General features: G+C 28.5%; 2 protein-coding genes across 2 annotated transcripts in view; both read right to left on the bottom strand.

Moving 5' to 3' along the window:
* LOC117168298 overlaps positions 1 to 4,645 on the bottom strand; it is a 26,624-nt gene extending 21,979 nt beyond the window's left edge. The window contains exon 1 of the mRNA XM_033353837.1: positions 4,554 to 4,645. Within this exon, the coding sequence (XP_033209728.1) occupies positions 4,554 to 4,583 (30 nt within the window). The 5' untranslated portion in view covers positions 4,584 to 4,645. The remainder of the gene's footprint in view (positions 1 to 4,553) is intronic.
* Positions 4,646 to 10,356: 5,711 nt separating this feature from the next.
* Positions 10,357 to 25,279, bottom strand: LOC117182744. Its single transcript, XM_033375848.1, has 4 exons — positions 25,139 to 25,279; positions 14,674 to 14,876; positions 14,009 to 14,116; positions 10,357 to 10,556 (listed from the first exon to the last, which is right to left on the bottom strand). The coding sequence occupies exons 1-4, from the start codon at positions 25,277 to 25,279 to the stop codon at positions 10,397 to 10,399; spliced, it is 612 nt and encodes a 203-aa protein (XP_033231739.1). The 3' UTR covers positions 10,357 to 10,396.
* Positions 25,280 to 26,880: the final 1,601 nt, after the last annotated feature.

The raw sequence follows: 26,880 nt of genomic DNA, 5'->3' as shown, positions 1-26,880 counted from the left end.
TCATTAACAAAGATTAGCTTTTGTGACAGTCAGAATGCCCGTTTTTTTAGTACAGGTATACACTCGAAGTTATGAACCGCTCGAGTTGGAGTCATACAAATTTGACTCAAGAAATAAATTTATGTCTTCAAGACATAGAAACTTGCCTCCAAGACATAAATTGAAGTCTGGCTCTGTCTCAAAACTGAGACATGCTCAAGTCGACCTTTTCGTCTTTAGCATGTCTTGATTGGGGGCAATTCAAGTCGAGCTCAAGTCGAAGCATTTTTAATCGGATACTTACATCAAAATTCCTACATTTTCTTGATAAATCCTATTTTTTCGTGCAAAATTAATCTTCTTTGTTAAAAACATCAACTCTTCATTTAAAACTCCACATATTTGGTTAAATGTTAAAATATTTGTTTAAAAAAATATCTTTCTCCTTGAAGATTTCTCATTTTAGTTAAGAATTCATCTCTTGTTTGAATATTTTGAAAATTAGTCTTATTTGGTTGAATTCAAGTGTTTTTTATTTTTAATAAAATTATTGTTTTCGGAGTGATAATTTTCACATGTTTTGTTGAGAATTAATATTTTTGACTAAAAATTCATATTTTTAATTAAAAATTTAACTTTTTGTTGAAAAATTAAAGTGTCAGGTTGAAAATAAAATTTTTTGCTTGAAGATTTAACTATTCCCCTGCAAATTAATTTTTTTCTGTCAAAAATTAATTTTTCTATCTGAAGATTTAACTTATATATTCTTTTTTGGAAATGTATTTATTTTCGAACTTCTAATTTAACTAATGCATTTTTTAACAATTTATACTTTTAGGGTGAAAAATTATATTTCTTAATTGATAATCAACTTTATTGTTAAAAATTAATCTTTCCGTTTTTAAAAATAAGCTGCCTATACAATATTCAATTTTTATGGTTGAAAATTTAATTATTTTGTTGAAAATTCTTCTTTTTTGGTAAAAATAAAATTTTTGTTGGAAATTTTGTTTAAATTTTAATTATTTTACAAAATCTTAATGACCCGCCTGCTATGTGACACTTTATGATCTTAAGGAAGTCCCCCCCTCCACCCAACAGTGTCACGTAATATTTGGGCTCTCGTTAATTAATTCTATTTGTACGTTTATCGTGCACTGAGAGAATGATTCATGAGATACAGTTACGTGATTTAGAATTGAGAGTAGTTCTGAAATGGTAGATTATTTTTTCTGTTTATTGTGTAAGTTGGCTGGGATCCATTTCGCTTTTGTGAGTGAAAAAATAACGTTTTATTTTACCCGAGTATTTCTATAGCAGTAGAACAATAATAATAATAATAATAATAATAATACATTTGAGGATTTACAAGCTTTACGTTTTAAAAGAAAAGTTACATAGATATATTGGAACCCAAAAAATATATATATTTATATTTATATTATTTAAATTGACAGATTTCGAAAAGCTCTTCCTATATTAAATGATTTTTCCGAGAGCATAAATTAGAAATCAAAGATTGCAACATATTTTAAATAATTAGTAAAAGTCGGAAATTCTAAAACTAGAACTTTAGCCAATTGATTTTTTTTTCATTTTTTCGTGTTTCTTTAATACAATTTCTCAATTTGCAAATATTATGTTTTATTAACACTTATTAAAATCTGCGTTGAATGGCCCCTATTTAAACTGCTTTTAATTACGCTGAAGGCAAATATTTATAAAACACAAGGTTTTTTTATAGTAAATGTTTTTATTATTTATTTATTTTAATTTAAAGGTTTTATTTATTTAATAATAGCTGTTGAAAATTTGCAAACTATCGATTTCTTAAATTTGATTAAGATTTATTAATACCGCAACCTTCTTTAAACATTTTACATGGGTTTCCTCAATTTCCAAACGTTGCCAGATATGCAAAAGTGCACCAAAAAATTTTTTTTATTAATAAAGAAAAATTGTAGATTATACAAACTGAAGATCAAGAGCATTAACACACATTTTTATAAAACGGAAAGTTCAAAATTTGAAAATATTTTTCTAATTTAAAACAGTTCAGATTTGAATAATATCCATTTGATATCTATCCAAGCCAGAATTGTTCCCAAAATAAATTGTACATTGTAACATTTTATTTTAGAACATTCCTTGTATTAAATATTGTACATTTCAAGCTTTAAATTGTGGAAAAATTTTAATTTTATTTAATCGAACATATGTTTTTGCAATATCCATATTATTTATTCATTGAGCAAGTAGTAGAAATTAAATAGCTCAGCAAGTAATGGAAATTAGTAAAAATGGAAATAGTAAAAATTGGAGGATCTACCAATTCTAAAGATTTAGAACTTGAAGATTTAAATCATAATGGAATTAAGCGAAAAATGGAACTGCAAATTTTCAGCAAAAAAGTTAATGATAAACAAAAATACCGAATTTTCAACAAATTAATTAATTTTTTTTAAAGACAAATTTTCATCTGAAATGATTAATTGACAACCAAAATTAATTGATAAAAAATGTACCATTTTCAACCAAGTAGCTGTATTTTCAGAAAAAAAATCAATCTTTGATCATATACATGAACTTTAAACCAAGCCCTTGATATTTTATCTAGAAAAGATCATTTTTAGCTCAAATAGTTGAATTTCCATCTAAAAATTTTTTTAACTAAATATTGTTTTTTTAGCTGAATAGCAAAAATTCTCAACAAAATAGTTGAATTTTCAAATAAAAAATATATATTTTAAACCGGAAATTAAATATTTAAATTTAAATTAAGAAAATTGATTATTAAATTTAATAAAATCATAATTTTTAAAAACTAGGTAAATGTTCAATCATAGGTATTAATCTTCACACTAAAATGATGTATATTTAACAAGGCAGTTTGATTTTTAACAAAATCTTTCAATTTTAATCTAAAAGGATACATTTTTAAGTAAGAAGTGAATAGTTAAATTTTCAGTTAGCATCAATAATTTTTTATAGACTATCAAAGTTCCACCTAAATTGTTGAACGTTCAACTAGATAGATACATTTTCAAACTATGTTTTGAATCCTCAAATAAATATTTAAATTTTGGACCAAGAAAATAAAATTTTCACCAAAAAGACATTTTCGAACAAAAATTAAATAATTAGTCGAAAAAATACATCTTTATAAAAATAAAAAGAATTTCCGAAGAAGTATTTCAATTTACTACACAAGAATAAATTTTCACTGGGCATTCTACTTTCAACGAAGTAGTTGTATTCTTAATCAATAAGTTTAATTTTTAACCAATTGGTTGAATTTTCAACCAAAAACACAAACAGAAAAAAGGAGCATTTTTATTTAAAAAAAATAGAATGTTCAACAATGTAGTTAAATATTGAATTCACTTTAAATTAACTTTAATTTCTCTTCTAAAATAAGTCACAATTAACAGTAAGCGTTATTTTTATCGAATGTGTTAACCACTTTTACCAATTCTTATGTTTGAACTTGAAATAACTAGTGCATTTCCTTAATACAGCAAGATTTGAATCATAATCGAACTGCATGAAAAACAGAACGGTACATTTTAAGTAAAAAAAGCTAATGAGGAACAAAAATAACAAATTTATATCAAATTTAATAATTTTTCTAGAATGTGACAAATTTACTTGTAAAATGATTAATCATCAAACAAAATTCATTTATAAAAAAGGAGTTCCACTTTCAAACAAAAAAAAATGAATTATCAACAAAAAAGATTAATTTTTTATCAAAAATGATGATTTTTTCCATTTATACATAAATTTTAAACCGCCACCTTGATCTTTTATCTAGGAAAGATAAATTTTCTACAAAATATATGAATTTTCATATAAAAATATAATTCTTCAATCAAATGGTTGTATTTTTAGGTAATCAGGAAAAAGTTTCAACCAAACAATTAAATTTTTGACTAAAAATATACATTTTTAACCGAAAATTAAATATTTAAATTTGAAATTAAGAAATTTAATTTAAAAATAAAAAAATCTATTTTCAGAAAACTAGTTAAATTTTGAATCACACATATAATTTTTCAAACTGAAATAATGAATCTTTAATAAGAAAGTTTAATTTTTAACCAAATCGTTTAATTTCAATCTAAGAAAAAATTTTTTTTTTTAAAAAGTGAATTGTTAAATTTTCAGCTAACACCATTCATTTTTTTATGTAATAACAGAATTTCAACTAAATAATGACACGTTCAACCAGATAGAAAAATTTTCAAAAGATATTATGAGTCCGCAATCAAATAGTCGTATTTTTGCCCAAGAAAATTAATTTTTTATCAAAAAGACATTTTATTTTACTTTCGATTAAGTGGTTGCATTTTTAACCAAATAGTTGAATTTTGAACCAAAAAGATAAAATTAAAAAAAATACAAACACAAAAAAAAACGCAATTTCATTGAAAAAAAAACGAATTTTCAACCAAAATGTTAAATGTTTAATATACTCTAATTTATCTTCCAGAATCATACAGTTAATTTTTTAGTTATATAGCATGGAGCCCAATCACGAAAGGGCTAAGTTGTAGAATAAAATTGAAACTCACCTGTAGAGTAAAAATTGATGCTCGTCTCATTGGTATTGTACGATCTTGATTTTCCTCTTGAATTTTTCCTTCTGAACTGAAGTTCTAAGAGAAAAGGAAAGGTCAACTAAAACTAACACGGTCTCGTTTTTCAAGCCAACCCCTTTTTGTTCCTGAAATTGTAATGCAGAATGAAGTGTACACAGTCATTAGTACCATCCAGTTACTAACGAGTCAGTCCTTATGTACTGTACTTGTTAGACACCCGACAAATGCTGAGGTTGAATTCCGTCTACTGGACTACTGTAATTCCTTAATATTTACCATTGAAGCACCAATTTCCAAAAGAACCAGAATTCATGTTCTCACACATACTCTTTAATAATATGCTCCATATAGCTTGAAGCACAGAATTATTTCATGGTATACCGTGAACTGAGGTTAAGCGGCGCATATTTGGGGAAAGCGGCGGACAGTGTTAGGAAATGCAATTTTTTCGTTCGAAAATGTCTAGAGCCTTCAATTTTATGCATGAAAATTTGTTGCGCTTCAATAACTCACCATGAAAACTTTATTTAGTCTTAAATGAATGTTTAGGGAATCATAGAATACAAATAATTTGCTTATTATTCCATTTATTTGTTATAAACAATTTTTGGACCAAATTGACAAATAGTCTGATTATCGGTAAACATTTTTTGTTGTTGCTAAAGTACTTCATACTAATATAGGAATGACATTCAATCACAAAGCTAATTTTAGAAATTATAATAACCATAGCAATAAAGAATTCTTGTGGCAAAATATTTAAACTTAAGGTTTTATCAAATCTAAATTTTCTTTGATGGCAGAATGGGTATAGATATCCCAGACGGAAATATTATACGTAGTTTATATATAGTGTGAAGTATTATATTTAATATTCATTTGTTTCATAAATTTTTTGTATAAAATAAATGAATATTATATATAAAACTCCACACTATATATAGCAGAAAATCGTGCAACAACTTAAAAAATTTCCAGTGAAAAAAAAAATTTTCTATGCGAAAAGGGATACGGGAAGTCGTTTATTACAAACTTTTCAATTAGTTTTATAATTAAATGTCATTCCTAGATTAATATAAAGCACGTTTATCAAACAGAATTTTTCTTACCGATAATAAAGACTATTTTCTGATTTGTTAATAAAAATGGTTTATAACAAATTAATGGAATAATGAACAAATTATTTATATTTTAGGAGTCCCTAAACATTCATTTAAGATAATATAAAGATTATCTTATCAGTTATTAAAGCGTAAAAAATGGACAAAAGTTCAGAGCGTCAAGATCTTCTGAATTTAATGAATTTTAATTTTTTTTAAATTTAAAGTCGCACCAAAATTTAAGGATCTGGACATTTTTAAACGAAAAAATCTATTTCGTTACTCTGTGAGGCGCACCCTTATTTCTGTATTGAAAGAACGATAATGCTTCATCTAGCTTTTTAAATTGAAGTTTTACCATGTTCATTGGCAAAAACTACGCCGCTTTTCCCAAAATTTGTCGCTTAGCCACGGTTTACGGTAATGCAGATATAGAACAGTCGATATTGTACCTATTAGATGTTCCTCATTATTTTAATTGAAAATAATGACAGCGAAAATAGAATTTTTATGATAACAAAATCTTTCAAGCGAACTGCGCACCTTTTAATATTTTAGTTTAAAATGTAAAGCTAAAAAGTCTTCAAAAGCGAAATTTGAGAAGTTCATTGGAGAACAAGAAAAGAATTCTTCATAATAAATTATTTCAATTAACATTTTCGCAGAGTCCGAAAATGATTAATTCTTATTATATTTACTTCAATTATCACTATTTGAAAAATGAATTCGTAAAATTGAAATATGTGAAAATATATATAGTACTTCCTAGTTTTCAATTACAATTGTGTCACCCATTAGGGTGAGGCGGGGGGGGGCAGTTGACGCCGAAAACTACGTTTGTGATCAGGGATAAAATTAAGAACTTATATAGAGTTAAATAATAAATTAATATATTTGAAAATCGCTGTTACACATTTTACCATTTTTCCGTTTGAGTGCGAACAAAATTTAAATTAAAAATTTGCTATTTGATTAAAGAATTTAATTATCTTAGAAAAGTGGTGTTGAAAATATAACTATTTTGATCAAAATTTATTTCATTTTCCGTTGAAAATTATTTTTTTAACTGAGAGTTTAACTATGGCATTTTTGTTGAAACATTCAAAATTTTTTCAAGGTTCATCTTTTTAGTTGAAAATGCATCTTCTTGGTAAAATGTAACTATTTTATTTTAAAAAATTTTATTTCTATTTTGGTCGAAAATTCATTCTTTTTTTTGTAATTAAAATATATATATTTCATTTTTAGTTCAAAATGGATATTTTTACTTGATAATTTATATTTTTTAAATAAAATTTCATATATTTGGTAAAAAAATTTGTCTGTTTTTCAGAAAATTAATTTTATTGGTTCAAAATTCATTCTGTTTCGTAAAAAATTCGACAATTTTATAGAAAATTAAAATATTAGTTTTAAAAAAATTTTCATTTAAAAATTTGTATTTTTCGTTGCAAATTAAACTATTTTGTTATAAACTTAAATTATTTGTTAAAAAATAAAACTATTTATTCGAAAATATAACTAATTGATATGAAATTAACTTTTTTACTCAAAAATAATATTTTTGGCTTGAAAATTCAACAGTTTATTTAAAAAATATTTCCTCCTTTTAGCTGAAGAATTCAACAATTTGAATTAAAATTCATTTATTTTGTACAAAAAAATTTGTCCTTGGTTAAGAATTAATTATTTGTTTAAAAGTTTACCCATTCCATTTTAAGTCAAAATTATGTCCTGTAGAAGTTGTAAATTCAAATTTATTTAGAAGTAAGTTAGTGTCTTTTATGAAACATCCTTCTTTTTTGTTGAATTTAACTTGTTGAAAATTTTTCTTTTGTTCCAATTAATTTTTTAAACTTGAAATTTAACGACTCCATTTTTGGCTGAAAGGATTGGATTAAAAATTAACTTTCTTGTTAAAGATTCATATTTTTAGTTAAGGATTCATTAATTTTGTTAAAAATTGGTCATTTTTCATTGAATTTGAATGGTTGCAAATTACCTTTCTTTTCTTATTTAAAGTTGTTTTCTTTTCAACTTAAAATTTAACTAGTTCATTTTTAGTTGAATATTTTTTTAGCGAAAAATATAACTTCATTTAAAATTCATGTTTTTTGTTGGAAATTCTTCTTTTGGTTAAAATTTTAAATATTTCGTTAAAATCCCTCTTTCTCAGATAAGAATTCAAATCTTTGATTGGTTTTTTGGTTGAATTTCTATATTTTTCATTTGAAAATTTTATCATATTTCTTCACAGAAATAACAAAATGTAATCTTTACAGCGATATCAGAGTAATCTTTACCTGCAACAAAAATCACCTTTATGTGTTAAGATTTACCCACCACGTCGGCAATGGTTACCATGTCAACTCTATTAAATTTTGCTTTGTTTCAATGCGCAAAAATTCAACTTTATCTACTTAAAATTTATCCACAACAAAAATTGACTGCTGCTTTTTCCTGCGTTAAAATTACATGTCTGTAAATTAAAAATTCAGCCACCTGGTAAAAAATTCAACTATTTGGTTATGTTCATCTTTTTTGGATAGAAAATCGCGACAAACAAAGAATAAACGTAAAATCCATGTTTAACGAACGGAGACGTCCGTTTCGAGGGAAAGGGGGTCAAGATAATACAACAAATTTAACACAGTTAATGGATTCCCCTTTAGATGTTTGAATAAATAACAACTTACTAAATTACGATTATACTTACTTTATATGCTATTATTATTGATATCAAAACATATTTGATTAACTGAATAAATTTAAGATGATTTCATGCTTTTTTATCTGTCTTCTTACGTCGTTTTCCTCATGAAACGAGAAAAATGCAAAGGTACTCGAATTTTTCAATCTCATTTATATTCCACATTCTTCTGAGTTCATTTACTTCAGATAGAACGAATTCTTCTTTCAAATAAAAGACCTCACATTACCAGGGTGTTAGTTGAAATTTGTCGGGGTTTTCAATAAAGAAAACACTTAATCCTCAAGGGAATCTCAACAACATTTTTATTCAAAGTATTGACCATTGGATTCTACACATTTTGCCAATCTTTCAGGCAAATCATGGATACCATTCCAAACAAACTTTTTCTCTTTCGAGGCAAACCATTCGACGAGCCATTTTTCGACTTCTTCAAAATTGGCGAAGCGCTGCTCTGCGAGTTAGCGTCCCATCGATGCGAAAAGGTGATATTCGGACGAGGCGAGGTCTGGAAAGTACGGCGGGTGCGATAATATTTCCCAATTCAATGCATTTAATGTGTTCTTCACCACTTTAGCACTATGAGACGGTACGTTGTCATATTGTACGATAACTTTGCCATGTCTTTGGGCCCATTCCGGCCGTTTTTCGATCAACGCATGATTCAAATAGATAATTTGTGGTCGATAGCGGTCTGTAGTCACCGTCTCACCAGGTTTTAATAACTCGAAGTAAACCACACCACACTGATCCCACCAAACACAGAGCATTGTCTTACGGCCAAAGCGATTTGGCCTTGTAGTCGATGGGTCGACCTCACCAGGTTAGAGCCATGATTTTTTCCGCTTCGGGTTCTCGAAATAAATCCATTTTTCGTCCCCCGTGACAATTCGATGTAGAAAAGATTTCCTTCGAAGCGTTGAAACAGTATTTCACAAATGGTTTTTCGATTTTCCATTTGTCTATCATTCAGTTGGTGTGGTACCCATTTTCCATACTTTTGAATTTTTCTCATGGCTTTCAAACGTTGGCAAATTGCTCATCGGGTCACATTTAATGTTTGTGTCAATTGTTGTTGCGATTGGGTTGGGTTTCCATGCAATAACACCTGCAATTCCTCGTCTTCGAACTTTTTCGCTGCACCAGGATGTTCATTGTCTGTTATACCGAAGTCTCCACTCTTAAATTAACGAAACCATGTCTCACCTGTTCTAACCACTGAAGCATGTTCACCATTAGTTTCTACCAGCAATCGATGAGATTCAACTGCTTTTTTCTTTTGATGAAATAAGAAAAGCAACTTATGCCGAAAATGCGATTTACTTGGAACGAAACTCGACATATTCACTGAGGTAAACAACTATGATGATATTACTTTAACAAAATGGAATTGTGTATTTTTTAAGGTTATTGTCCATAGAAAAATATGACATAGATGCCAAATCATATAAATGTATACATATCTCTAGCGAGATCTATGAATAAAACCGGCAAACTTCAACTAACACCGCTGGTAGGTGTCTGTCGCTTTCTCGTGTGATATTGATGTTCGAGAACTACACCTTGACTTGAAATCGGTTTTCCCCTTACTTTTATTTGCCTAGTGGGGTGAATATTTGACAAATTGATTCTTGCAACAAAAAAAAGTATTCTTGGGTACCAAAAAATTCTATCAATGAATTTACATCTAAAACTTAAGTCTAGAAAAGCAATATAATAAATAAAAGGTAAAATATTTGTAGCATCTTTAATTTTGAATACCCTTAAATGAGAAGAGCGTGTTTCAAAATTTTGACTTATTATATATGTATTTATATATTTATTTTAGTTTCTTATTTGATTATATAGTATTATATTAACTGCAATATTTTTAGACATAAAATTTATTTAAAAAATAGTACTTATATAAATTTATATAAAAATAGTATTTCTTTACAAATTTGCTGTGATACATGATTTTCTGAATCTTACGGACTTGAATTTGATATGGGCATCAACTAACATCATTAACTATGACCAAGGTAGTCGACTTGCGATATATAATCCAATATTCCATATCCGCTTGGGCAACCTGGGTAAATCAGGAGACAGTCATCCCCTCGTCTTCCGGCTTCCACCGCCTCCATGTAATCGTGATCTGCAAATGATCCTCCTCCGTAGTTTGGTCTGTAAATCCAGAATCCTATTATAATGTAGGTGTAACTTAATATCCTTCTGATTCGAAATCTGTTTTCAGACCAGATACAGATCCATTCACCATTACAAAAGCTTAGACGATTTACAGAGCTGATTAGTTCAATTAGTTTCATTAATTTAAGGGTTGGTACTAGTAAAAATGCATAAATAAGATGTATCCACGATAATCTGATAATTCTTCCATGGTATAATTTATTTAAAAAAGGTTGTTCTTGAAATTATTTAGCTATTTAAAACTTCTATTTAAACAAAACAAAAAGTAAAAAATGCTAATAACCATCATTAAAAAAGCTAAATAACAATCTCTAACAACGCACTACTTATTATTAAACCTTTTTAGCGGTCAAGAAGAACACTTAGCAGCGAACAGCTTTGACAATTAATCAAAAACCACCCCTGGCAGTAATAGATAATAAACCGTAGCTATCATTAATGACAACGCCGACAGTGATAAATAACTACCTCTGACAATAACCAATAACTCTTATCAACGGTCACTTAAATTTCGTAACAATGGAAATAAAAACTCTTAACCAAGTTTAAGTGCAAGCCAAAAAGAATCTTTAATAACTGCCAGTAAGGGCTAATAGCACACAACCTTAATAACTGTTAGCAAATGTCAATCAAACATGTCTGACAGCGGTAAATAACAAACGCTAGAAGCGTTTAAGAGCCGTATGCAGAAGCAAACATCACAACCTATATCCATTTTTAGCAACAACTCAAATCATTAGCCTAAAACAACTATTTGAAACTGTGAATCAGAAGCCTTCGCAAAATAAATATCTATCTGCAAAAATCAAGAAAAATATTGACCATATTTCAGAACAACACAAATTATTAGCTTGAAACAAACGTTGGAAACTGTGAACAAGAACCCCAAACAATTATAATTAACAACCGCAAGGTCAGCAAAATTCCAACAGACAACATCCAATAATTCTGAACAAGTTCAATAAGAGCTCCTAGATGTAGCCAATAAGTTCTCTTAGCAACTGCCAGTAACAGCTGCTACAGCCAAAAAAAATAGTTTCATTTTGAACAGCGATACGGCGTCAAAATTTACTGAAACAAGATTAAACCATAATTGGTTCATATCAGGAAATTTGAATATTGTAAGCAATTCAATTGTTTTTCAGTTTTCACATTCATCAAAAGGGCGAACATAATTGAAATTCCTAAGTAGTTCGCAATAAAAACATCTGAAACTAAATTGAAACCCTATTAATTCTTCTGCGTGGCATAGCTCATGAACAAATCCTGATAAACATTTTTTGAATATTAAATGCCAGATGATCAATTTAGTTCCGAATTTGGATCAAAATGATTGGCGACGCTTTCCTACAGATTGAGTATTTTTTATTTGATCATTACATTGCACATCAGTGTTCCGTATTCACTAGATCAATTGTCTCTCATGAGTTTCAATAAACAGCAACAATGGAGTGTTATGCCACATCGAAGTCATGAACGCCCAGATACATAGTGAAATCTGAATGCTCGAAGAAATTTCCTACGTTTTTAACGATAAATTCGAGTACATTTATAAGTATATGTCTCGTTTCTTAAGGAAAATGACGTGAGAAGAAAGATAAAAAATGTTTGAAATCGTTTTATCTTGCTTCAGTTAATTAAATTTTTTTTTCTATCAATAATAATACCATATAAACTCAATATAATCATAGTATAGTAAGTTGTTATACGTTAAAATATTTTAATGCTATTGAAGAAAATGTTATTGATAAAAAACGGCTATAATTTTTAAACATCAGCATGAAATTAATTTCTAAATGACTACCCATAAACTGCGCTAAAATTTTTCTACTGTTTTTTGTTTAGAAAATAATCTTCTTGGTTACACATTTATTTCTTTGGTTGAATATTCAAAAATTAATCTTTGAGTTGAAAATTGAACAATTTGGTTAAAAAATCATGTATTTTGTCAAAATCCGTCCTTATTCTTAAAAAATTAATCTTTGCGATTAAAAATTTATATTTTTAGTTAAAAATTTAACAATTTTGTAGCATTCTGAACTCCCTTATTGAAGTTTTCGTTTTGTTTTAGATTGATTATATTAGTTAATAATTAGTCTCCTTAGCAGAAGAATCGAACTATTTAAAAAAAAATTTGATTCTTTTTGGCTTAAAATTCTTTTAAAATATTTTTAATAAGGAATTCTTCTTTTTTTATAAAAATTTTATGATTTGTTTAATTATGCCATAGTTGGCTTAGAAATCGATAATTTTATTAAAAATTTTCACTATTTGATTGGAAGTCAACGTTTTTGTTAAAATTTATATTTTCTATTTGAAAATTCGTTTTTAATTTGAAAATTTATCTCTACTCTTAAAAATGTCACCTTATTTATTAAAAATGTAAATGTTTGGTTGAAAATTTATCACGTTTGGTTGAAACTATATATTTTTAAAAATTTATAAATATACTTAGTGAAAGATTTATCTCATTAAAGTTTGAAGTTGAAACATTTCGTTGAAAAAGCATGTATTTAATAAAAAATTCGTCTATTTTGGTAAAAGATCATTCTTTTTTATTAAAAATCTTCTTTTTGGCTAAAATTAAATTTCCTAAGTAAAATGTTGACTATTCAATTTTCGGCTGGAGAATTATCTTTTTTGGATGGTAAATTTATCTGGTTTCCGTCAAAAATGTAACTATTCGATTAATAATTTATCTGGAGTTAATAATTAGAATGATATGCCACGGGGTTATATTCCGGGATTTAGTGTGTAACAACCTTTATTTCAGTTGTCAATAAAATACAATTAATAGTAATGTAATTTATCTTTTAACTCAAGCTTTTATCATAATAACCCAACAGTCCTTTTTTCTTATCAGTCATAATGCATAATCATTCATTTATATATAATCCAAGATTTAAATTTTTCGGACTATTTAATCCCCTGAAAGCCGGGTTCATCGATTCGGGCACAAAAAGCGAATATGCTTCCGTTTTTCTGTACTGATCATTTAATCAGAAAGCCCGTAGGTCACGTATGATCCATTAGGATGAAATGGGGCCGTAAAAAGCAAATCTTTATGAGCAAACTTTTTCATATGCTTCAACGCTTTTAAAGATCATATAAACTTCATTTAATTAAATGCCTCAATTAAATGAGTATAAAATTATTTTTATAATATTTTATAAGCCTATAGAAATGTATTCAACAAATCTTTTTCTTACACTATAATACAGTTTCTTTTATTATAACTATGTATAAGAATTTAGCTATGTGATATACTTTTATAATTTCTTGACGATCTCTTTATAAAGAAAGTCCTTTATGCCTGCTTGCGATTTTTTCGTTTTTCCTTCGGAAAATTGGAACTTTTTAATAAAGGGGAATCGACTATACAAATTCAATTAGGCCCATTTTCATGAATAAAATTGCCGTGAACTCACGTCAGCAGTACTTCTAGGAGTTCGCCCACTAGACCCTCGTCTTTTAATGGAATTTCAGCGGATTCGCATATGCTCCTCTTCATGCAATCTCGACCACTTATACCTCTTCTGAAAAATAGATTTTTCACTGAATTTACCTCAATAAATAAAAATTACTTTCCAAAATAAATTATTTTCCATTAGATATCAAGAGATTTCTACATTTTTAAATTCTCATCATATGAGAAGGTATTTCTTAAATATGATATTATTTCAGGTTAGTATGTATTTTCAAAGGAATATTAAAGTAACGTTCACGAACTATAGAGTAAAATGAATTTCCTATGGAAGGGCTCTACAATAGAAGCAGCTTTGAAAAGAATGGAAAACGCGTTATTAAAATCGAAAAAGTTTTTGAAAGCGCAATTCTTCTTCATCTTTAACATTATTTTTCTTTCCAATTAGGAGAGATTGCTTTTCAAGGGATAGGTACATACGTGCAATAGGTAATCTGAAAGAATATTAAAACATGCTTATGACATTATTCAATTTTATTATTGGAAGTCTTTTTTCATTAAATACTTTTATAGTGATATCAATGTATCGACCATTTTTTCCAGTAACAAAATGTATGTTGACAAAGAAAAATTTGTATGAAAAGTACAATTTTGAGGTTTTAAATTTACCTTTCATATTCAGCTTCAAAAAATTGGTATGCAATCGTTCGTTCCATGGGGATTGCTATATCTCTTCGACGTCGAGAAGATTTTGAAAAAAAATCTGGGAAGAACGATAAGTTCTGTGGCAGAGCATACTGGAATTGGAAATTTTGACCATAGACAAAAGTTCTACCCGGCATCGCAATTGGTACAGCGACTCCCACGATTAACTGAAATGTAATTATATTTTCTTATTAAATTCAGGAATTATGAAATTTAATTTTATATTTTTAATACATTCCGGGCAACATGCTCTACAAATTTAATTTACATTTTTAGAACAAAATTTAATGCCTCGGGTTTTAAATTTATTTTAAATATAAAACACAAGTGTTTCCATAAATATGAATTTAACCCATTGTAAATCTTAAAACAAGTAAAACAAAAACAAAATGACATTTTACACGAGTTAAAAATGAGTCAGTTGAGATAATTCACATAAACAAGTATTGAAAAAGCCGCAGTTTTGCCATCTTTGGAAGTATTACAATATTTTTCTTGGGAGAGAGATGTCGCTGGGGAGACTTGCGGCAGTTTTCTCATCTTTAGAAGTGCTTACAAATTTGTCTTGGGGGAAAGGTGCTTCAGGTGTGACAATTAATCCTGGGAGACTTGTTGCAGTTTTACCACTTTTATGTGGACTGGAAAATTTTTCCCGCATGAGAGATGCCGCTAGGGAGTCTTGCTGCGGGCAAGAGATGCTGCAGATGTGACAATCAGTCTTGAGCGACTTGCCGCACTTTGCCACTTTGATGTGGGCTTGAAGATTTTCCCACCGATGAGGGATGTCGCAGATGAAACAAGTAGTCCTAGGAGGCTTGCCGCAATTTTAATATTTTAATATGGACTCGACATTTTTTCCAGAAGAGAGATGCCACCGAGAAGACAATTAGTCTAGAGAGACTTGCCTCAGTTTGGCCATTTTTCATTGGACATTCAAAGTTTTTCGTCAGGGAGAGATGCCACTCAGAGAATTGTTGCAGAGAAGAGATGTCGCAAAAATGTGAATTACACAGTGAGAAATGACGCTCGGGAGAGAAACCGCTAGGTAGAGTTGCCGCAGTTGTGACATGCCGCAGATGAGACATACCGCAGATGTGACATGCTGCAGATGTAACATGCCGCAAAAGTGACATGCCGCAGATGTAACCTGCCACATGTGTGACATGCCACAGTTGTGACACCGCAGATGAGACATTCCACAGATGTGACAAGCCAAAGATGTGACATGCTGCAGATGTGACATACCGTAGAAGTGATATGCCGCAGATGTGGCATGCCGCAGGTGCAACTTGCCGCAAAGAGACTTACCGCATTTGACATAATACGGACCCGAGTTTTCAATCAAGAATATTTTTGCCAAACATGAGTTCTCAACAAACCGGTTGAATTGTCTATTAAAAAAATATAAATTTTAAATCAAAATATTAAATTTTTAACTAAAAAAATAGTTAAACTTATAATCAAAAAGATGAACTTTTATGTAAAATAAGGAATCTCTCAAAAAAAAAAAATTTTCAACAAAATTGTTTAATTTTCTACGAATAAGAATAATATTTACTTATAGTAGGTTTTAGGTTTGAATCAAAAACATCTGAAGTTAACCAGAAAGTTGAATTAAAAAAAAACATAAATATTCACCCAACTAGTTGAATTTTCAAGATAATAGTTAAGCTTTCAACCAAAAACATGAATTTTTAAGAAAGAATCTAAATTTTTTTGATTTTTGACTAGTACAATCGGCCAATTTATACATGATCGAGAACTTAAAATGACTAAAATTAAAAATGTTCAACTATAATTTAATTCTTGGTGAAAATCTAGTAGTTAAAAAAAAAACAGTTAAATTTTCAACTCAAACATTTTGAACAATATAATTAAATTTTAAACTAATGAAATTAATATCTGTTAAAGGAGTTAAATTTTCAATAAAAAATATGACTGTTTAAGAAAATTATTGAATTCGCTACAAAGAAGATTATATTTTCACGAAACAGTTAAAATTTCCTAGCAGACTCATGCAAACTCATGAGGTTGATTATTTGGATTGAATTAAATAATTCGATTAAGCTGGATTACAAGTGTATCACCTTGACTTATGGATCGATTAATCTGTATTACAAGGGAGTAAATTACTTGGATTACCTTAATTAGGCGGAATTATTTGGACTGCAAGTGGATTACCCCACGTTGTTATTGTATTACAAGTGGATTACTTGGATAACTAGAATAACTCCGAATCATCCAGATTACAAATGGATAATGCTGGGTTAGAACTGGATTTTAATCGGATTAAACCAGATGACAAGTAAATTACTTCCGCTTACAGGTGGATTACTATGAATTACTATGAATCACTCAAATTACCGAGGATTACACTGGAATAAGTGAATTTCAGCGGATTAACAGTTTGGGTAACTGAGCAGTCCAGCAGATTACCAGAGTTGTTTCTTACAGGAGAAGCATAGAATATTCAACGCTATATAAAATATATTTAATTTCCGAAAGTACGTCGATTTCTATTCCATGCTCAGATATAGAAGATTTGCGAGACCTCGCATGTAAAAGAAGCTTGATGAAGAAATTTTTCTAGTGGAAGGAAGCGTAAAAAGGGTACGCGTAGAGAGACCATGAGCTGCAAATAAAGCCCGGTTGAAAGCCGAAGGAGTAAAATTACACAGGGCCAAGCTTTTCGCTTTCGTCAAAAGTTCTATCGACCGATCCGGTAGATTTTCTCTCATATTTCAACTTTACGAATCCTCGCTTGCCCATTTATTCTCCGTCAAGTCTACGATAGTATTCTGTCTCAGAAAAGTTTCTTTCAGTTTTGTCCCTCAGCCAACGGGTCCCTCATCTGTCGACCATACGTCAGCAATCCGACTCAAATTTTGATGCCCCAAGTTTTTAAGAGTGTCAACCTGATTATTTCAGTCTTTCAGAAGTCCACGAGATAAAAAAACACATATTTTCTTACTTTGGAGACTTTGCTTTTCCAGAAGCAAGTGAAGTTAGGAAAGAGAATTTAAAAAAAAAATTAAGAGAGAAAGAAAGAGCAATAACAACTGCATGTGAAAAATATTTTTTTTTTAGTTTCGATCAGTTTTAGTACATCTTCTAGCATTTTACACAAAAAATTGGCATCTTAAAACAAGTCATATAATTTGAAGAAGATTTAGCATCTTCGAACAATTCTGGAATCTTTCAGATTATGTTACACGCAGAAAAAAAAACTTACATTTTACTGAAAACCAAGTTAAATCTACCGATCTTCCTAGTACGTATATGGACAACATGACAGTTCAGTAAACGTTACAATTATAGGCAAATAAGTATGACTATCAATGATGGTAAGTAGTACCGATTCTCAAGTGGTGCTGACCTACGGATCAGTAGATTTTACCGATCCAGTAGCTATTCTGTACAGTTCCTGGATGCTTCAATTACGAATTATCATGTCACTTTAACGAATAATATAAAGAGATCTGAATTCTGTTATCGGCGTAGACTACAGTTAAGACAGCACTATAAGTTGTGAAAAAGTATGGCTAAAAAATAATTAATAAATAAGCGCATGATTATTTCTTATAAATATTTTCGGATATACTTATAATTAATCGTTATTCGTAAGTTATAATGCTTATAATACAATTAAAATTTTGCACGCAATGGGGGGGGGGGGATTCAAATGCATAAGCCTAAGCATGCAAGTCAACAGTCTTCACCACGAAACTGGTATACGAGTTGCGATCTGTTATTTATTTTCGAAATGCATTTGTAACTAAGGATGGCGACCCCGGGAATAATTTCTGAATACGCAACGGTGCCATCGCAGCACACAACAAGATTTCTAGCATTCACATCATATCTATATGTTAACTGACTCAGTCACGGAACAAAAACGCGTCTTGCTTCAATAAACTCTTAAGCGTACGTAATCTGTGTATAAGTTGTGCCATCCAAAATTGTATTATTTTTATAAAGCCCCTCCCTAGCAAAGTGGGAATATGGAGTAATGTGACGACTGTCACAGAAATGTCAAAAGGGAATGTTTTTTAGGTGATGCAATCCATTCATTGCCGATTTTGTCGTGAATTCACCCGGTGCTCCGCGCGGATAGGTTGGGTTGCGACTTGAGGGGCGAGTTAAGTAAACCGATCGGGTCGTTAGCATGTACCGATCTTTCGGTAATGTCCACTGTACTACTATTGTAATCTCGGTTCAATGGATTTCACATGTCGTTCAGTATGTAATACGAGGAAATAAAGGTTTATTTTACTGAAATATAACCGTTAAAGTAACCTTAATTTCATTGTGACATTAAGGAATGCCAAGTGATTTTGACATTTTCACCATATTATTAAGAGCAGTTTATACTGTTACGGCTGCAAGAAACCCTTTACAATTCTTGATAAGTAAATATTACATTTCTTTTTTCTGCGTGTAGAGTTTTACACACAAACTTGGTATTTTAAAAACGAAAATCATTATAGTTTCAACCAGATTAAAAATCTTTTAACAATTTTTGATTAAGTTAAAGTTTTTGTCGAAAATTGGTATTGACAATAAAAAAAAACTGTTGTGAAGAAGATTTACAATTTTTAATCATCATAGGTTATGTTATTGTTTCAATCTAAAAATTATCATTGCAAAAAAAATTTGTAATATCAACCGGATTTTCAATCTTTTAACGAATTTTGATAATTTTATTGGTTTCCAATGAAAATTTTCAGGATACATTTGCGTTTTACATAAGAAAAATTTATTTTGAAACCAGAATAATCATAGTTTAAACAAGATTTAGAATGTTTTAGCAGTTTTGTATTATATCATTAAAAGGAAATTTTAGATTTCAAAGAAGATCTACAACTTTAAAATATTTAAGTTTACGTTAGTGTTTGACACAAAAAAATAGTCTTTTAAAACAAAAATCATTAGATCTTGAATACCTATATCTACGATTCGGACCGATTTTCTGTCATGTTAGTGTTTTTTGTAAAAAATTATTGGTATTTTCAAACAAAACATTGTTCTATGTAAATTCAATGATTTTTGTTTCAAATAGTGAAAATTCCAATGTTTGAGCAATTTTGGATTTTTTCAATGTTTACGATAGGAAATTGAAATTGAAAAATTAATAAATTCCAAGAGAAATTGAATAATTATTTTTGGACAATTTTACAGGTTACGTTGGAGTTTTACATCAAAAATTGGTATTTCAAAACCAAAATCCTTATAATGCAAAGAAGTCTCAGAATCTTCTAACAATATTGGATTATTTTAGTGCTCTTAGTCGAAAACTGGTATCTTTTTAAACTAATTTCATAGAGGATGCATACTATAATAGTCTCAAGTAATGATAGCGTTTAAAATAATTTTTTTTACAGTTTTACGTAAATTAACGTTTGTCTCAGAAAATCTGTCTTTAAAAGAAAAAATATGGGTTTCAAAGAAGATTTACAAATTTGAAACAATTCTACACGGAGAAAAATTTCAGGAGATTAATTCACGGCACTGCTCCTTAATTTTATCACTCTTTCTCGCACGAACTAAGATCTTGGAACCCTTGCTTTAAAAGCGTACATCTCAAAGTTTCAGGACTTAGGCCATGCCCTTTGCTCTCAGATCTCGAATTCAATGATTTTATATCATAGAGTTCAAAAGTTTAAAGCACGCGAAAATTGTAGCTATAAGAACACGCGCTTCCGTTAAGTATTCCCCTGAAATTTGTTTGAATGTAGGTTGCATATTTTGAAATCTGTCCTTCGAAATAGGTTATTTTAAATAGAAAACTTAGGTATACAAGAAGATTTTTTAATTTATGTTAGTTTTTTTTGCCTAAAATTATTATTATCAAAAAAATCATAAGATTTTTCAGAGGATTCAGTAAGCAATTTCACAATTTTTTGGGTTTGTTGTTATATCGAGAATTTGTACTTTAAAAAAAAATTAATTTGTTTCCCAAGAACATAAGCCATTTTTAAACAATTTTAGGTGATTTTAACATTTTTAATAATAATCAGTTTTGACATTAAAGAATATTAACGATATTTGAACAATAATAGGGCACGTTAACGTTCTTAATTGAAAATCGTTTATCTTAAATAATAATTAATTTACTTTAAAAATAAAACATAAGGTTGTAATCAAATTTAGATTATCTTAGCAATTTTCGCCAGAAATATATATTTTTTAACAAAAATTTAGTATTTGGACGTCTATACATATCTATATTATTATTTAAAGTATTCTGAATTGAATAAGACATTGAATTGTTAAGCAGTTTCATTTTAAGTATTGAAAACAGTGAAGCCTTAAAATCGTATTCCAACTTTAACTTATAATTTATGCTTTAATTTGTTTCATAATTTCCTCAAAGATAGATTAAAAGTAACGACTTTATAATAAGCTATGTGGGATTGAACCGTGAAGCATCATAATGATATTATAGATTCCTGCACTGGAAGTGCCGTCAAATGCCGTGAAAAGTTGGATTTATATTCAAACCCACTATCCATTAGGAAAGCTGTATTCTTCAGTAGAATAGACCATGAATGGACAGACCGAACAAAAGTTCTTTGTTGAAGTATTCTGCTATCCATTTTCGTGCGCTTTTAAGCTTCTTAACCTAACCACTTTTTCATATTGCTTTAAAATAATATTTTTTTATTTTACGATATTTACCAGATATTTGTAGTTAAATATTTTATCATAACTATTTTTAGTCTACTACTATTCTTATATAAATGTTTTTGAAATTTTTTTTTGAAAATATTGATCCTTTGCTGGAACGATAAAAAACTGACTCCCAGTATCCGCTGGGATTCGAACCCAAGTCTTCAGACTGTCCGTCTTTTGTCTTAACCACTAAGCTACTAAAAATACGAAATACATGTTTCACAATCTCATACAATGAAATTTAGACGTGTAAGATTTTAGCTTTCTTCTGAAATTTTATGTAAAAATAATTTTTTTAGTGATATTGACCAGATATTCATAAGTTAAAACTTGACGATCATTATTTTAGACTGCTGGTCACATGTAAATATTTGTTTAATTATCGATTTTATTTATAATTTTTGAAAAAATCGCTCTCTGGCGCCAGACCGGCAACCTGAATGCCTGAATTCAAATCCTAGAATTAACTTCAAATATTTATTAATAAACACCTGGCCAATATCTTCATATTAAAAAAATATAATTTTTACTCTACACGTCAAACGAAAATTAGAATTTTACATCACTGATAATCACGTGGCAATTTTTATGTAGGATCTTGTGATAATTCACGATAAGTTTTGGTTTCAAATAAATTTGAACGTTAACTCTTTAAAAAAATACAACAAAAAATATCGATCTGTTTTTTGCTCAAATATATCAAGCTACACTTAAGTTTCGTATTTACTTCATATCTATAAAATATGAATGATATAGATAACAGATGCAAGATAACTAGTCAACAGAGATTAAGGATGTTTGGTTAAAATAAACAAGAAATTTTCTTTCCAGGGAAAATAATCTTGCTCTCTGCGGTTTCTTTGATACACAACGCTCTGCATTTTTATATAAATCCAGCATCAAAATTCACCAAAAGAATTTTTAATACTTGTTTCCTTTGTAGGCAATTAAATTGAATTAAAATAAATATATTATAATGAATTAGAGTTGAGCTGCTATATGTAATAATCGAGAATTTGTTGAAGACTAGTTAACAAACGCACATTTTGGGCTCGTGTTTTTTTTTATCTCACCTAATTCTTAAATTAAAAGATAAAACTAGAATTAATACATCATTTTACTAACTCATAGTGTCTATTATTTAAATAAATAGAAAAACAACAATAATATTTTTGATTATTGATGAAAATTGATATCTCAACTTTACAATTAATAAATATACTTTTTTTGTACAATAGACAAACCGTTTCATTTTTTATGAAGAATATCAATTTCCGAGGAAAAATATGATCATCACCTGTTTTTATTTAAATGTTGTGAACATTCAATAACAATAATAACCATTTTCGACAGAAAATACTAATACAACTTTTAAAAAATTGCTTAGGATTCTAGACCTACTTTTAAACCTTATTCTTTGTATATAAAATTACAGATTTCTGATTGAATATGTTAACATAATCGAAAATGGTTAAAAACTATATCAATCTGTTTTAACATATAATTTTTTAATGAAACATACAAATTTTCGACGAAAAACAGTAACATGATCCGAAATTGCTCAATCTTTACAATGTTATTATTTTAAACAAAAATAATTTGACTTAAATCTAATAATTTTTCATTGAAAAATATCAATATTTTCCGACGAAGAACACTAAGACAACAGGAAATTGTTTTAAAATGTTGAATTTTAAGCTTTAAAATCAAGTGACTTTAGCTTAAAATACAAGATTTCATGTCACAAAAGTTAAAATATTCTGGAACTATTCAGAAATCTCATATCTTGTTTAAACTAAAATGAATTTTGTTTAAAATACTACTTTTTGGTGGTTAAAGCTAGCATAGCCTAAACTATTAAAACTCCTGAATCTTTTTTAAAACTTTTTTTATAAGGAATACCAATTTCGGAAGAAAAACATGAACCTAATTAAAAATGGTAAAAAGGTTCTGAATCTTGTTCAAACTATAATAATTTTTTTAATACGAATATTTGGTTTAAAGCGCTAACGTAACCTAAAATTATTATAATTTGGTCATTTAAAAATAATATCAATCTATTAATTAAAAATACCAATAATAAAAAATATCACTTTTTTACAAATTATACGTTCAAATTATAATAAGTTTTTTTAAGATACCGATTTTTGTTGTTTTTAAAAATCTATAAAATTTTACAAGGATTTATAGCTGATATTCTAAAATATTTAATTTGCAACATTTACACCATTTTTTGTGAATAACATATTTATATAGTGAACAAACTGTTCATAAAATGTAAATTTGAATCAAGTTTATAAGAAACATATTGTTCATAGCTAACCAAATGTCAAAAAATAGGCATTTGAACAAATTGGACCTTCAATATGGTTAAGGCCATGTGAGTGTAACCTCAAAAATTTTGTTTACATTTTTTTTCAAACCTAAGTTACGTTCGCATGAAACGTGATATAGAGCTGAAAATTTGGGAAATTAAATAACAAGAACTAAGAAACGTTATTTTGCTCTTAAAATTTCACACTTTCAACAAAGTTTTTGTTTGTAACATTTTTTTATTGCCTTTTTATAATTATACAAATTTAAGACAAGACGAACATTTTAAAGTGCTTATAATTTAATTTTAAAAATTTTCAGCTCGATATTGCATTTCCTGTGTGTATAAGTTGAATTTTTAAAAATGCGAAATTTTTTTTGAGGTTACACTAGCATGGCCTTAAGGAAATATGCATTTTTTTATTTGTTTTATCGAATATTAATATTGAATTTTTAAGTATGTTATATAGATAACCCTCGATTTCATATAAGCCTCATTTTTATTTATAATTTTCATTTAATTGATTACACCAATCATTTTATGTAACGCAGGCATGATATACGCGTTTTATCAGCGTCTTTTGAGTTCTGAAAGTAGCAGTTTACAAAACAGAAGACGCAAAATGAAATGCGCATACGCACGGCACAATAGTGAGTCCATGATACTCCAACCCTTGTTGGTTTAATTTTTTTCAGATGCCAAACCTACAGTTTCACCACCATCCATGGAATCTCACACTACCAAATCATAGCTATGTATACATGATAGCAGAATCAGCATAAAGCCAACGCATGCGCACCGAAGTCCAGACTAGAATCGTCATCCATAATGCTCCTAGGAGCACTACGGACTCCTAGTCGTACTGCGCGCATGCGCATTAGCAATCGCACGTGCACTATTATGGCCTCGTTAGCCTGACCTTAAATTTCAGACAGGATAAACTTGCAAATCATATGTTTGTTACATAAAGTGAAGTCTGCACCTAAAGAGGTAAAAGTATTTTCCCGATAACAATATTTTCGTGATATTTATCAACAATAGTACAATGTACTTTTAGTAATTGAATTTGCGAAAAAAAATACTTTCAAAATTAATCAATAGGTTGTACTTTCTAGATAAAAATTTCTGCTTTCTTTAAACGGAATAGAATGGAACTTCCAACTAATCAGAAACACATGTTTCCCAACGGCAGCAATAGTTTCGAAATAGTTTCGAGATATTAATCAAAAATGCCGCCAGGGGCTTTTTATTAATTAGATTGAAACATCTCACGATTTGATTTGGATTAGATGAAATAAGGTTTGAATCCTGAAAACACTCCTTCAGTAAACTCAAAGGTAATAAAATGTTATTTGGAGAAAATTTTTTATTTTTCATTTGATGAAATGTTCTGTGATTCATCATTGGACCTGAAAAGCTAAAATTTGTGTAACAAAAGCATACCTTGAAAGTACCGCCGTTAGGGTACACAATGGGTGGTGAATACAAAGTTTGCCTCTTGCTTCTCGCATCAACTCGTCTACATCCGATTCGCCAAGCGCACTCTATACTCAGCAAAATCACGATAACAACTTTGACATTCATTTTTATTAACCTAGTTGAATCGCAATTCACTTTAAAACAGGTAAGTGAGCATCGCTGCCAAACTCTTCTAGAAATAAAAAGAATTTTTATTAAGCTTTATCTGTGAAAATATTAACTTTCTTTTCGCAAATGTGACTTTCATAAGAAGAGTCAAAAAGAATATCCTGGAGTAACATGCAATTCCTCGCAACCAATACAGTTATTGGAAACTTTCAACTTTTAACTAGTATTATCAATATTTTGATTGATCAATCTTTCGAATCAGTCATTCGATTTAAGAGACAAAAATTTGTAATACAATATAAAAATTTCGAATAACTATAAATTTGTTAAAAAATTTGTAATACTTAGATTCGACATAACATTATATTTTGAGATATGAAAACAAAGAAATAAGTATTAAGGATTTGTTAGAAAATTCAGAAAGATGTTCGAAGATTTCAGATGTGCCAAATACAATCTCAAAAATTCTTAAGAAGATTTTGTTATTTTACACGGTTTCAGAAAACATTGGAAAAGATTCGAGTTAATTTAAAATATATTTAGAATCTCCGGAAGTTAATACGAAATTAGAAGATATTTTATAAAGTTCTAAAAATGTTTCCAAATTTCAATGCATTTTTTCAAATTTTCGAAAATTATTAAATACCTTTTAAACTGGTTCGAATTGAAAAAATTTAATCTTTTAAAATTACAAAAATTGTCTCAAAATCTTCCAGAATCTTTTTTGATTTTTTTAACAATCTTTTGAAATGTTTTTAAATAAAAGAAATAAATTAATATTTTTAAATAAAAAATAAATCATTTGGAAGATTTCCGCCAATCTTAACGAAATATGTCGTTCTCTTGATATCTTTCAAAATTCTCGAGAGGTTTTTGTTGGAGATCTTTAAAATTTAAGCAAAAAATTTTCATCTTTACATATTTTAAATTATTTTTAAATATTTTCAGAACTTCAAAACCTGCTAAATACTTATCGAAATAATTATAATTTTTCTAAGAAATTTGTTTATTCTAAAGAATTAAACAAATCACCTTAAAACCATCCAGATTTCTCGAATATTTTGGATATTCTTTCAAGGGGTTTTAAAACATTTTTATATTCATCAGAAGTCTTAAAAAGTTTTTTATTTTTTTCTTACCTTTCAAAAATTCTTTAAAAGCTTCTAAAACTTTTGTTTAAATTCTTTAAAAATTCACATTTTGTTTAAAATTTGTTTGAAGCTTCTCTACTTTTAAATTGTTATTTGATCTTTTTAAAAATCTTTTAAATTTAGTTTCAAAATTTTATAAAATCTTTTAATAAGTTTCAGATCTTTTTCCGTTTATACATAAGATTCATTTTTATAATAAGGAATAATTTTATGTTTTTCCATGAATGTTAAAACAAAATTTGTGTTCTATCTCGAAACCTTTCAAAATTTTTAAAAGTTCCTAAATTCTTTTAAAAATTACAAAGTATCTACACTTCGTTCAATTTTTTTTCAATCAGCTTAAATTTTGAATTATTTTTTATTTCCTTAAAAATTATTAGGCTTTCTAAATATCTCAGTAATGATTTGAAATTTTCAACAACAAAATTCCACAATTTTTCACAAACC

Source organism: Belonocnema kinseyi, chromosome 2 (assembly GCF_010883055.1).
Source record: "Belonocnema kinseyi isolate 2016_QV_RU_SX_M_011 chromosome 2, B_treatae_v1, whole genome shotgun sequence".
Taxonomy (NCBI): Eukaryota; Metazoa; Arthropoda; class Insecta; order Hymenoptera; family Cynipidae; genus Belonocnema; species Belonocnema kinseyi.
Note: the sequence above shows the minus strand (reverse complement) of the source record. Positions and strands in the feature narration are given on the sequence as shown.